The following is a 14,768-nucleotide window of genomic DNA, read 5'->3' on the forward strand; positions in this document are numbered from 1 at the left end:
ATGATTATTCTAAGCAAACTTTTCTGGAGGAGTTGTTTGCCATTGCCTTCTTTGAGCAGTGTCTTTACAAAACAGGTCCAGCAGCATCTAAGGAAGTGAATAAACAGTTAATGTTTCAAGCAGAGACCCCTTCTCAGGACTGCCAGTGTCTTTACAAGACGGGTGACCCCAGAGATTGTCTGCCTGGCATCAGTGGTCACATAAACAGGACTTGTGATATGCACCAGCTGCTAAATATGATCACATACCAGTCCTGATGAATGGTCTCAGGTTGAAAGGTTGACTGTACTCTTTTCCATGGATGCTGCTTGGCCTGCTGAGTTCCTCCAGCATTTGTGTGGGTGTTGCTTGGAGTTCCAGCATCTACAGATTTTTTTTTACTTGCGATATGCACCAACTACTCATACAAACGGCCATCACCTGCTCCCATGGCTTCATGTGACCCTGATTGGGGGGCTCAGCAGGTGCTACACCTTGCCCAAAGGTGACCTGCAGGCTAGCAGAGGGAAGGAGCAACTTGCATCTCACACCTCCTTTGGTAGAGACATATCCCCATCTGCCACCCAACACAGTTCTGTATAATATTGTGCTGGTAGGACATTATACAGGGGGAGAGATTGTACAGGCTGGACTTGTTTTCTCTGGAATGACGGGGGGGGGGGGGAAGAGGAAGGTGATAGAATTATAAAATTAAGAGAGGCAATGAATCAAGTAGGTAGTCATTTTTTCCCCCTGACATTGCAAGTTAACAACAAAAGAACATTGGTTTAAGGTGAGAAGTAATTACAGAGGTTTGGATTGGCAAGATTTTATTACTAAAACATTACCATGTTTTAGATGCCATTGAGAAGGACACTTAGGTAGGAGATGGATACAGTATTAATTTGAGCAAAGGGATTGTGCATACGGGCAGAAAGGATACACAGACTGAGGAATCCAGTTCTGTGCTCAAGCTCACGATTATTGTCATTCAACTGCATACAGGTATACGGGCAAACGAAACAATGTTCCTCCAGACCAAGGTGCACAACACAGTAAGTACAACTCACACACAACACAAAGCAAAATTAGCACAAATAAAATATATTCCTGAAGATTGATAAGTAACATAAGATGCATTTATGACACAAGTTCAAAAGTAAACAATGTAACACTATTGCATGATGGTCAAGAGCATTTATTTTTAACTTATATTGAAGTTACCATTCATTCCTTATGTGCCGTGTCTTATGGTGCTTCTGGTACTTAAAACATGGGACCTGGGTGGTGGTGGTAGTCTCACAGCCTGGAGGAAGAAGCTGTTTGCCATCTGAACAGTCCTTGTCTTATTGTTAATGTACCTCCCACCTAATGGTAGGGGGTCAAAGAGATGGTTGCATGGACAGGAGGGTTCATTGGCGATGCTAAGTGCTTTGTGTATACAGCACTCCTGATAATCCTCTCAACAGTCAGGTCTTGCAGTCAGAACTCTCTCGATGGTGCACGTGTACAAATTGGTTAGAATGGAGCTTCAGTCTCCTTAGCAAGTGAAGACACTGCTCCACTTTATTGATTAAAGAGGCTGTATGGTCTATGACTCTATAATGGATTTTGGAAGTAGATCATAAAAGAAACTATTTCAACTGGCTGGCGAGTAATACACCAGATGGCAATGTTAACATAATTATTACGGTGTTGGGTTGATAGGACACTCTACCACAACAATGGAAGCCAGTTTCAGTTTTTACAAAATTAATGAGCTGAAATGGAAACCCCCTGAAATCAAGAAAAATGTCACAGACACAATGAGTTGCATAGGGTTTAAATCCAAGCTTTAATTCAAAGAGTATCTCAACCTTGTCGACTTCATTCAAAATGGGGAAAAACAACTTGCTACCATACTTAAATGGCTGGGAGTACAGTATACAGTTGCTAGAATATATACACCATAATCACATGGAGTATTGGGCACAGTTTTGGGCTCCTCATTTTAGAAAGGATATACTGACATTGGAGAGGGTTCAGAAAAGATTCACGAGAATGATTCCAGGAATGAAAGAGTTACAGTATGAGGAACATCTGGCACCTCTTGGGCTGTATTTCCTGGAGTTTAGGAGAATGAGGGGGGATCTCATAGAAACATTCTGAATGTCAAAAGGCCGAAACAGATTAGATGTGGCAAATTTATTTCCCATGGTAGGGGAGTCTAGGACAAGAGGCACGACTTCAGGATTGAAGGACATCCATTTAGAACAGAGATGCAGAGAAATTAGTCAGAGGGTGTGGAATTTGTTGCCATGAGCTGCTGTGGAGGCCACGTCATTGAGTGTATTTAAGGCAGAGGTAGATCGGTTCTTGATTAGCCAGGGTATCAAAGGCTATGGGGAGAAGGCAGGGGAGTGGGGATGACTGGAAGAATTGGATCAGCCCATGATTGAATGGTGGAGCAGACTCAATGGGCCCAATGGCCTACTTCTGCTCCTATATCTTATGGTCTAATAGATAAGAAGCCAATATAGCAATGTAAGCTTGATAAACAATATTGGCTAACTTTGATAAATGGCAGCATATATTCTGCTCCATCAAACATCACAGGGATAAGCTATGGATCATGTCTAAGAGATACTGGGCTCAAATAATTCTGCTGTATACTATCAAAACAAGTTGATTCTTCTAGAATACTATCCAATGTTAGAGTGGATGTTGAGAAGGGGATTAAGGGAGGGCACAACTTCAGAACAGAGTGACATCCATTTAGAATGGAAATAAGGTGGAATTTCTTTAGCCGGAGGTGCTGAATCTGTGGAAATCTTTGTGACAGGTGGCCGTGGAGGCCAGGTCATTGGGCGTATTTAAGGCAGAGGTTGATAGATTAGTCAGGGCATGAAAGGTTATGGGGAGGAGGCATGAGAATTGGGCTGAGCGGGATATGTATCAGCCCTGATCAAATGGCAGCACTGACTTGATGGGCTGAATGGCATAAGTCTGTAACTATGTCTTAAGGTCTAATACTACATTTACCACCCTCTTGTGGCAGCAATGCCTAGATCTTGTTTTGCAATTGTTGAAATCTAATTCAGTAATAAACGGTGTAGTTTTTGGAGAATGAGCAAGGCCACACACTATCACATGACTTACAGCCTCTGTTCCATTCATTTGGGTAGGCATGACCATGGTAATATACCAGTTGGATTGACCGAGATGTCTAGGCTTTTAACATTCTTCACTTGTTAGGGCAATGGATCACCCACAGAGTGTTCTCCGATGGGTGGGAAACTACCAGAGTAACTGGTGATTAGATAGATGGTGCGGTGCATTCCTTAGAATCGGAGTGTAAATTTCACACAGTCTCACTTTGATCTCATTAGATTTCAGACGCTAAATGCAGCGAGAAACAGGGCTCGGATAAAGACTTGCTACATCATGATTGGTTTAACCATTTTGGGCTGCTTTGCTATGATTGCATCTGGAAAACAGGTAGGCAAAACATCCTTTAAAATAGGCATGCTAAATTATGCATGAAATTCTGGTGATCAGAGTGGAGAACTGAAGTTATGTATCATTTTATGCCAATCGATTAGCCAAAAATTTCCATCATTATTCTCTCTTCCCACCTTTTTAAACTCATCTTACTTTTAACTTTTCCTAAACTCACCTGACATCCTTCAAATAATTTGGATCATATTCCTGGAATTTTAATGGAATATGAGGAACAGTCTTTGTTGCAGTCATCCTCGGATATTCCGTTGAGTCAGCTATTTCCTGTTTTTGTTGAAGCTGCCAAGTTTAAAGAACCTTGTGCGTTCATTTCTCATTTTCGTGTTTGCACATACTCTGTCACCTTGCTTAGTACCCATTCCTGGGTATAGTTTATTACCTCTTCCAAATGCTAACTACTCAATTCAGGCTACATCCACACTATGCGTTTTTCAAATATCTCTATCCACACTGAAACTGAGGTTTTGGTGCATCTCCTCTTGCTGCGCATGTGCAGAACACATCTACCGAAAACAAGCGACATGTTTGGTGTCGAATCTCGCCGTAAAAGTGCGTAGTTACAGACCAGAAAAACTTAAAACAATGGACAGCTGTTAGCTCTTGCACAGAACTTAAAACAAAAAAAAAAACAAATACTGGAGTGTACGGAGGCAACCGACAGGGAGTTCACGGACAGATTGACCCGGCTGATGATGAACATTGAAAAACTGACTAACTCTGTTGCATTAATAAAGCACCTTGTTAAATGTATAAAACATGTCTGCATCAGTGTTATCTTGTATTTCCATACAACGTTACACATCTATTGTCAGAGAAGTACTTGCATAAATAGGTAAACCACCTTCATACGAGCAAGGACAGAAAACGGCAAAGAGTACAGTGTATTTATTCAGTAAGTTATGGGTCAATGTATTTGGTGATTACATTTCTAACTCTTCTGGCTTCAGTCTCGTTGCTGTCTGTTCTGAAATTGTTAGGTTGCATTCAAGAAAACAATGAAATAGCACATTGCTTTTTGACAGCGTTTTCAAAAGTCTCCAGTTACTCCATCTGCACTGAGCTGCCCGAGCAGCGTTTTCAAAAATACCCACCCTGGAAAGCGTTTCTGAAAAGCTCCGGTTACGGATTTATCCGGTGTAGTGTGGATGCAGCCTCACTCCGCCACTCTGCGTGTATGCGCATGCATTGCGGCAGAGGTGAAGCAGTTTCAGACTTATAGACATAAACTCCTTTTGAAAACAACTAAACAGCAACATTGGGGTTGGTCTTGAGTTTTTGTACACCCAAGTGCAAAGGCATTAAGAATGTGTAGATTTGTATGCTGAAAATCTACTTTAACAAAATTTAAATAATGGCTTAAGTTTAAAAATCAAGGAATTTCTCCACACCAAGCATCTCTAGACTAATCCTTAAACTATTCTATAGCTGTATACAGTAGTCCGTCATATCTATGGGAGATGAATCATAGAATTTGCATGTTGGATTTAAAGATCCTGACAATTATTATCATGAAAATTAAATACTGAATAATTTCTCTCCCCACTGGTGTATGCTGCTTTTGTGCTCTTTTTGCATTTCTTTATTTTAAAATAAGTTAATGGCTATGTTTACAACTTGTCTTCACTGAGGAACGATTTTCACCCCTCAACCAACAGGTTCCTGAACCAGTGTGGACTTCTCACCTCAACTCTGAGCTGATTCCACAACCTACTGACTTACTTTCAAGGGCTCTACAGTTCATGTTCTCAGTATTACTTTTGTTTGTATTTGCAGTTTACCTTTTGCACATTGGTTGTTTGTACGTTTGTGTGCAGCTTTGCACTGATTCCAATTCGTGTACTGTGAATGCCAACATGAAAATGAATTTCTGGTAGTATATGCAGACGTACACTTAGATAATAAGTTTACTTTGAACACAGGCATTCTGTGCCCTCTCAAACCTGCTCATCCGTCCCTCCTGTGTTTAGTTTACCAGTTTTGATAATAGATCATTGACCTGCAGTACCAACTGAATCCTCACTTATGTTACCTGATCTACTTAACAGTACAGCACAGACCTCCAGCCCAATGTTGTGCCAAACCAACTAAAAAAGGAAATCAGAAACCATCAAACTAATCTCGCCTAACTACACAATATCCATATTCCTCCATCTTCCTTACATTTATGTGTCTATGTACACTTTTCTTAAAACCTCTAATGCATTTACCTCTACCACACCAGGCAGCATATTCCATACATCCAACACAGCAAAAATAAAACAGCCCTCCAGTATCTGACATTTCTATTCTGGGGAAAAGATACTTCCTGTCCACTCTATTCATGCTCCTCAATCTTATAAACCTCCATCAGATCTGCCCTCATCCTCCGACGCTCCAAAGTAAACAACCCAAGTTTTTCAACATTTTGTGATTGTGTTTCAGATTTCCAGCAGCTGCAGTTATTTTTTTTACTCCAGTGAACATGCATTGTGTGTTTGTTCATCCTGTATTCTCTCCGCATCCCAGGCTGCTAAACGACACGAATCACTTGCCAGCTGGAATCGAGCAAAAAAGGCAAAATGGAAAGAAGAAGCTCTACAGGAGCAGCAAACCTCAACGGCCATTTCTGCGGCTAAATCCCGATAACCTTGTGCAAAGAAACTGCAAAAGTCATACAGATTGAAGTTAATTCATGCAAGATAGAAGCTACCAAAAATGATTAACTCAAGACTTACATGTATAACCCACATTTATATACTCTATAGCCATATTTAATTATAGTGTCACATTATCCCCCACTGTAAAAAAATTACTAATCCACAGGAGTGTACTTTAATTTGATAGCCATTTTTTCCTTCCAGACATATTAAATTTACCCTCAAAATTTTCAAACCTTAAAAGAACTCTTCACTAATATACTGTCCATAAATCAAATACTCTTTAAATACAGGATTAAAACAAAAGTTCCTATCAGTTATAAATTTTAGATCTTTCTAGGCTTTTAAAGAAAATAACGGTAGGATCGATTGGGAATAAATAGTGTATGTAGAGATTAACAACCAATGCAAAATCCCATGAAAAAGTAGTTTTGGTTGTGCAACAATTAATAGATTCAAACCTTACAAGTTGAACACATAACCTATGATGACTGTAATATGCATTAAGATACATCCCCTCAGTAAAGGAGTGATTCACAATTAACTCCTTGGATGACACATTAAAGATGATGAAATTAAAGACTATAAGATATAGGAGCAAAATTTGACTAGTCACCTCATAAGTCTGCTCTGGTATTCCATTACCCCTCTCAACCGTTGACATCCTTAAATACACCCAATGACTTGGCCTTCCTAGTCATCTCTGGCAATGAATTCCAGATTCACCACCCTCTGGCTAAGAAATTCCTCATCTGTTCTGAAGGGATATCCTTGTATTCTAGGGCTGTGCCCTCTAGTCCTAGACTCCCCCACAAGAGGGAACATCCACTCCATGTCCACTCTCTCTAAGCTTTCCAATATTCAATAGGTTTCAATGAGATCCCCCTCTTCATTCTTCTAAACTCCAGTGAGTACAGAGCCAAAGCCATCAAACGCTCCTCATACCCTTTCTTTCCTGGGATCATTCTCGTGAACACCTCTGGACTTTTCTCCAGTGCCAGATCATCCTTTAAGGTGAGGGAGCCGTTCTCAAAATGAACGCCAACATTGCATTTGACTTCCTTACCACTGACTCAACCCGCAACTTAAAGAGTAAGATTCTCTCTATATTTCCAGTTACCATTCCTTCCTGAACTATCAGAAGCCAAGCAACTATTTTTTTTTTAATTATTTGGGACATTAATGCAAAATCCAGCTACTCCATTGTATAAAGACCATTAAGATACAGGAGCAGAATTAGGCCATTTAGCCCATTGAGTCTGCTCTGCCATTTCATTATGACTGATCCATTTCCCTCTCAGCCCCAATCTCCTGCCTTCTCCCTGTATCCCTTCATGCCCTGACTAATCAAAATTGCATTTAACTTGCCATATAGACAAAGTAACTGATAGCAAAATAATTCAATATTGTACAAGGGCTCTTCATAGCTAAAAAATAGACAACCATTTACAAATGTATAATTAATCTCTTTAAAAATAAGTTGCTTTAGGACAATTAGTGCCTGGATCACGTCAACAATAAGATGTAGGAACAGAATTAGGCCATTTGGCCCATCGAGTCTGCTCCACCATTTCACCCATTTTTCTTCCAATCCCCAATCTCCCTAATAACAATCTTTTGACATTTCCATGCCCCTCTGAAGAAGGTCTCAGCATTTTTTTTTTTAGAAGATTAAAGCAACATAATACAAAAGCAGACACACAACTAAAAACAATGGAGTTAAAACAGCAAATCAAAATCATGTGAATGGATTTTTTATTTTTGCTTTCCAGATATTTCCAAATCCAATACACTTCAATGCAACTGAATAATCAATTAGCTTGTGTACGCTCACAAGATATTCACTAGAAAACTATTCCCCAGTCCAAAAGTGGAAGGAAAAAATGCAACATTCTCTGCACATATACAAAATGCATGAAACAGATTGGAAATCTTCTGCATGGTATTTTACCCTTGCTGATCTTGGCTCAATGCTCCTAATTCTATTGCAACACAATTTTCAAAAATCCAAACTGGAGAAGGGGAAGTTTCAGAACAAGGGGAGTGGGATTTTGTGACTGTTGATTCCAAGGCTGTTGCCAGCAACAGTAGAGACAGTAGTAATTCCAAATGAAAGAAAATAGATCCAATAAAGAATGAATTTACTCATGTCAAATTGTACAGCTCTGGTCATTGTAAAAAAATATATACACACACAAAAACATTAGCTTTAATGATGCAGATATGTTAATTTAGAGCACAGATTTTTCAATTCTTTAGAAATTATGATTTATGCAACTATTGCTAGTATATATGTATTGTAATTCTCAATAAATGCAGCTTAAATATGTCTGCTGATACATCTAGCACAGTATTAGTAGTTTTCAGATTCACATTATTTTGTATGACACAACATAAGTACTGCAAGATGCAGCAAGAGAGCTAATACAAAGTTTAACTCAAAAAAATGAGGCATTGTGTTTTTTCATGTGGCTAATGTAGCAAACAGAAGCTACAACACAGTGCTACTTTTGTTATTTGGCAAGCGCCAAAAAGCACTTGCATTGTGACTTCTCAGTTCTATAGCAGGGATACTGACTGAGCGACCTAAACAAAAACAGCTTTATAAATTTGAGGCAAGAGAACATTTCAGTTAAGACAAAATATAAAGTATCCCTTTATAGAATGTTTATATACTTTGCTTTATCCCTGTCAGATTTATTCCTCATGAAGTTTACTGTTAAATATCTCGGGGCAAAAATATTCTTAAATAATACTGTTGAGATTTGTATTTGGTCATGTTAAATACTGTGCAAATGAAACATCCGAGTCATCTTTCAAAAAGCAGTGACACAACTGTGATCAACTTTACACATGGAACATCAGTGACCTGTAGCTATTGAAACAGTCATGCATAAACAGTTTAACACACTGCAATTTTGTATTGCTGTTCTACAAGTTTCAAGAGTTTAGCTGAGTTCAAGCTTTCAGCTATAATGGTAACTAAAAAAAAATCCCTCAACCAATGAAGTGGCATGTATTACAGACGCTACTTTTCACTGAAAAGCATCAGCTGTAGTGAACAACGATATAATGCAAAGAAATCAGGACATTTACAATAAACTCAGTTCAATACAGACATAATACTAATTAGAACTATGTATTTTAGTGATGGAGCAAGGAGTATTTTAAGCTTTTCCAAATAATTATTTCTTTATATACACACTTGCCACTGTACAGCAGTTACATTTAATTATAATGCAAATTTGGCATTTTTTATACTTTCAAGCCATACAGATTAACAATCTGTTCCCTTTCTCTTTAGAATTACTTATGGCAACATTAGTAAATAACCAATAACACACTTATGACACATGGGCTTCCTTTAAAATAACAAAAGAGGGTGTTCTATTAGCATGTTCAGCACTTATCTGCTATATCATTCATGTTTAAGCCATTCCTTCCGATTTCAGATCCAAGATGGTACAACAGAAAAATTAGCTTTACATTTTGATAATCAATAAAATACATAATAATGAGATTTTCTAAATCAAAATCTGTGTTTACAGGATAGAACTAAGTCATTAGCTTAATATTTAACTACAACTGTCTTCTGAATCATTAAACAATGAGGACGTCCATTTTAAAAATGGATTTTTAGTAGGGAAGTATTGTGAAAGTAGTGATGTTTGCATATTTACACTGAACCTGCAAGAGCACAATTCAAAATTTTCTTTACAAAAAAAATCAAAATCACTGTACAACATTCTTCACACCAAAGGTTCTCGATTGCAGGTCCTAACTATCTGATAAAGAATTTTTTTTAATGCTGCTGCAACACCGAAGAAGTAGCATCTGAAACTGTGGCTGTGATTTTAAATTGCAGAATACAAGTAAAAGATTCCAGAGGATCACTTTTGCCACCATTTCCATTCTTTAATGTTAATGTGGTGACATGATCTTATTTCCTAATCAGCATTATTTTAAAACTTTAATGTTAGGTACCTACTAACCAATTTAGTGATGAAAATTAGTTGCTCTGTACTATTTCTGTACATAACTAGTTCATTAAATGAACTGTGTGGAGTACACAGAAATATCACCTCAAGGGACCATCAGTAGCAGCGCTACTTGAGAGGAAATATGAAGTGAATCACATGACCAAATAGCTTAGTTGTGAAATTCCATTTATGCATTATTAATTAGTAATCAGCACTTTATCTGGTTATCGAAAACCCTTATGGTAATACTTAAGAAACTAATTTCACAAATCTGTGAAGGATTACATCGCCCCTCAGTTCAATCTGTTTTTCCTGGAAGGCAAGGGGATGGAAAATGCAGAAGAGGGAGCAGGGCGAGAGCAGAAGGGGGAGGAGGAGAAAGCTCACATATTGCTTCTGATCAGGTATTTCTTATTGGGTGAATCTACCAGGGAATTCTACACACACCTAATTAAGTTAACAACATCATGTATAGTCAGCAGTGCTACAATTTCAAGTCTCTTGTTCAGAGTGCAATTATTAGTTTTCTTCTCTAGAAAGTATAAATACATTTACAGGTTTTCATATTGAAATATAAACTAGCAAATGCTGATAATTACTGTTTTTCACATTAACTTGTACTGTTAACAAATACGTTAAGTCAATGACTTTTAAACAATTGCGTCCTAATTTAAAGAGGTAGATTTATCAGCAGGGGGGTACCTATAAACTGCTTACATACACTAGTGTTGAAAGTGGCTGAGATAAGTTCAATTTGCTCAAACCGTGCATTTTACTAATGGAAGTGAGAGAATACACTTTTTGGACTTTAGAAAGAATTTTGGTCAAATAGTTTTGGAGTTCAATTCCATTATTCAACACAAAGGAAACCACACCCTGTAACAGTATTTTGAGGCTCCAGAAACAAAGAATAAATAAGTATTCTGCTTAAATTAGGGCTGTAAACAGTTAAATGAAATAGAACTATTTGGATGGCTGTAATTTCAGCTTAAATATTGATGTATCTGCCACTCCAACATCTTTTCTCCAGAGAAATTCAGATGTATGATCCAAATCATATGACAAGATACCTAAATGAACATTAAATATGCAACATGAAATCAACAGCCGCAGTTTAAATCACATCTTAAACTGCAAATAGAAAAGTGCATAAGCTGTCACACATTTTTGCTCTTTCAAAAAGGTTCCTAATTTTTTTTAAAACTCAACTACAACAGCTTCTTAATTTTGGCTCTGAGGATTTTGTAGTTATGAATATGGTGGCATCGTGGACAATTTCTCCAATCATGCATTTACAACTGGAAACCTTCCATCGGGGCCTCTTGTTGCTGGAAAATGAACTGCTGTTGGCTCTCATCTACCTGCGGTGCAATGCTCGAGTCCTCCTCTTCTATACCAAAATAATGCTCAATCAGATCAAAGGCTTTCTGATAAATCTCCTGGTTTTCATGACTTTGAAGAAACTCAATTTTGTCCAGCCCTGAAATCAGAGATCACAATGTCATGTACAAGTAGTATCCATGGTTTCAAACGATTTTCATGAGCCAGATCTCACACGTCATTAACACTGGCTTTAAACAAAATCTGCGTCAAGATTCAGGAGGCCGGATCTGCCAGTTCAGTCAATCATTGTGCCTGTCAAACTGTGGTAAACGCCCACCTTGTCAGTATAATTCTCAGCATTTTTTAAAATATTACTTTTTATCTCTGCCAGGTTAGACTAACAGGATTTCAAACTCACCCAATTTCAATGGGGATTGAAGATGAAAGCATTGGGAGGCATAACAGAATACAAATTTCTGCACATCATTTCACTTCCCTTTAATATTTTTTCATGTATTTTGGTTCATAACTTGATACAACATTTGTAAAAATTGTATTTAACATTTAACTATCTGAGTATCAGATATTTAAAATTGTAAAACCATATTTAAAAGCAGGACTAGGGCTTTGCTAATTCTTAAGGGTATTTCAAGAGATTAGGGTTAAAGTTACACTGGACAGCTGGAGGTCCTGTAAGTACAGACCACTCTACTGGATTCCAGTTAACACGGTCAATGCAACTGGTCCGTCACATTCAAACCAGAAGTGTCGTAAGACATATTTTGGAAATTTTTTTTAATCAAGTAGTACTTCTATTAGGGACAGCAACAACCAAGTTCAGGGTCAAATCTTCACCCTAGCAATCCCAGGAAAGTGTGAATTTTGAACAAGCATGCTGGAGGAACTCAGCAGGACAAGCAGCATCTATGGAGGAGAATGAGCAGTCAACATTTCAGGCTGAGCCCCTTCATCAGGATTGGAAAGGAAAGGGGCAGAAGCCAAAATAAGAGGTGGGGTGCATGGAGGGGGAGAGGAACATTACAGGTTGGCACACGATAGGTGAGACCAACTGAGTGGGAAGGTGGGTTGGTGGGGGTCGAGAATGAAGCAAGAAGCTGGGGGGGGGGGGGGGGAGAGGAAGATAGGTAGAAGAGGTAAAGGTCTAAAAAGTGTTGACATATTCCCCTCCATAGATGCCACTTGACTTGCTGAGATCCTCCACCTTGTGTGTGTTGCTCAAGATTTCCAGAATCTGCAAAATCTCTTGTGTTTACCAAAATAACTTGTGCTGACTTGGTACAGTGCAGTTGGGTTATCTACCCATTTTTAAATAAACTCTTCTCGGGCTTCCAGCCAGATACAGATATCATTTATAACCGGTGCTTCGATGACAAACTCCACCACCTTCATCGGGGATGGCTGAGTTTGTCATTGAAACATCAGTTATAATTGATACCAATAGTTCGTTCATCATCGCCGATGAAGACCTCGACACCATTAGTCACTTTGAGACTGGATGTGGTGTGTCCAAAGATAACTGGTCAGGCCAACTTGGGCATGGAATGTCCTGGCACATAAAGGGCAGACGTGTGTAGGCACTGCAGTTGTTGTGCTGGTGGCTCTGGACTTGCGCAGCTCACACTTACGTTGTGCTTCAGCAGTGCGCCTTGCTTCGTAAGCTTGGCAGCCCTTGTGGATGAGGCTGCACCATGTAGGGCCGTTTTGTGCCAGCGTTTCCCAGGAGGTCGTGTCTATGTCAAGCGACTTCAGGGAGGCCTGTAGTGTGTCTTTGTAACATTTCTTCTGCCCTCCATGAGAGGGTCTTCCAGCGTACAGATGACATGACCTGCCCACCGTGTCTGTGCTCTCATCAGCAGTGTGTGGACTGATGGTAGACTTGCTCTAGAGAGAACATCAGTGTCTGGTACTTTGTCTTGCCATCTGAAGCCCAATATTCTGCGAAGACAATTCATATGGAAATGATTGGGCTGTCTTGCATGTCTTTGATACACAGTCCACATTTCACAGGCATAATTTTGTTGCTGGGCTGATTCCTCGACGTTCCCATACAGTGGAGTGCAGTCTACTGAAAGCAGAACTTGCCTTTGCTATTCTGCAGTTAACTTCTGTATTAATAGTCACTGCTCGGGAGAGGGTGTGCCAAGGTAAGTAAACTGGTCCACTGCCTGTAGTTTCTGTCCTTTGATTGTGATTTTGGGTTCTGCGTATGGTGCATGAGGAGCAGGCTGGTGCATGACTTTGGTCTTTTTGATGTTGATGGTGAGTCCGAAGTTGTCACAAGCCGTGGAGAATTTGTCCATATTGACTTGCATCTCTTGCTCTGAACCAGCATACAGGGCGCAGTCATCGGCAAAATGGAAGTCTCTCAGAACAGTCTCCTTCACTTTGGTAATAGCTTGAAGAGCTTCCCATCCACTCTGTACTTGAGGCTGATTCCAGCATCACTGTCTTGGAAGGCATCATTCAGCATGGCAGAAAACATCATGCTGAACAGTGCGGGTGTGAGCACTGGCCATCATGGAATTGGCGTACTATCTAAATGAATTTAGCGGGGCAGCCGAAATTTGACATGATCCTCCCCAGGTCTTGTCGGCAGACAGTGTTGAAGGCTTTCGTGAGGTCAACAAAAGTTGTGTAGAGTTTGCGATTCTGCTCCTGACACTCCTCCTGAAGGTGGCACACGGCAGATATTAATAGTCCCACCACCTTTGCGAAAGCCACACTGTGACTCCGGCAGCAGGCCCAGCTCCAGATGAGTGACCAGACGATTTAGCAAGACTCTTGCAAGAGTTTTTCCTGTGATGGAGAGCAGAGAGATTCCTCGGTGGCTGTCATATACTTGTCGATTGCCCTTCCTCTTGTAGAGGTGTACGATGGATGCATCTTTAAGTTCCTGAGGAATGGATCCTTGCTTCTAAAAAGACTGAAACAACTCGGCGAGCTTCTCTATAAGTACAGGACCGCTGGGTTTTCAAATCTCTGCAGGCATGGCGTCTGCCTCTGGGGCTTTGCCACTGGATAGCTGGCTGGCAGCTTTTGTGACTTCAGCCACTACCGGTGGGTCATCCGCGGCCCTGTTGATGTCGACCTGGGGAATCCTATCTATTGCCTCATTGTTAATAGACGATGGTCGGTTGAAGACAGCTTCAAAGTGTTCAGCCCATCTCTGCAGGATCTGAACCTTCTCTGTAATGAGAGTTGTATCATCTGTACTCGGGAGGGGGGAGCTCCCGAGAGACTGAGGTCCATAGAGTGTTGAGGGCTTCATAGAATCGTTTCAAGTCGTTTCTGTCAGTCTATCCCTGTATTTCACCTGCCCTGACACTCAGCC

At 39.8% G+C, this 14,768-nt stretch overlaps 2 protein-coding genes across 4 annotated transcripts in view; one reads left to right on the forward strand and one right to left on the reverse strand.

Moving 5' to 3' along the window:
* Positions 1 to 7,719, forward strand: part of LOC132400448 (protein FAM162B-like) — a 37,988-nt gene extending 30,269 nt beyond the window's left edge. For both annotated transcript variants that reach the window (XM_059981421.1, XM_059981420.1), the window contains exons 3-4: positions 3,348 to 3,456; positions 5,983 to 7,719. In XM_059981421.1, the coding sequence (XP_059837404.1) occupies positions 3,348 to 3,456; positions 5,983 to 6,102 (229 nt within the window). In that variant the 3' untranslated portion in view covers positions 6,103 to 7,719. The remainder of the gene's footprint in view (positions 1 to 3,347; positions 3,457 to 5,982) is intronic.
* A 132-nt stretch (positions 7,720 to 7,851) lies between these two features.
* kpna5 (karyopherin alpha 5 (importin alpha 6)) overlaps positions 7,852 to 14,768 on the reverse strand; it is a 62,071-nt gene continuing 55,154 nt past the window's right edge. For both annotated transcript variants that reach the window (XM_059981419.1, XM_059981418.1), the window contains exon 14: positions 7,852 to 11,573. In XM_059981419.1, the coding sequence (XP_059837402.1) occupies positions 11,386 to 11,573 (188 nt within the window). In that variant the 3' untranslated portion in view covers positions 7,852 to 11,385. The remainder of the gene's footprint in view (positions 11,574 to 14,768) is intronic.

This window comes from Hypanus sabinus, chromosome 10, assembly GCF_030144855.1.
Source record: "Hypanus sabinus isolate sHypSab1 chromosome 10, sHypSab1.hap1, whole genome shotgun sequence".
NCBI lineage: Eukaryota > Metazoa > Chordata > Chondrichthyes > Myliobatiformes > Dasyatidae > Hypanus > Hypanus sabinus.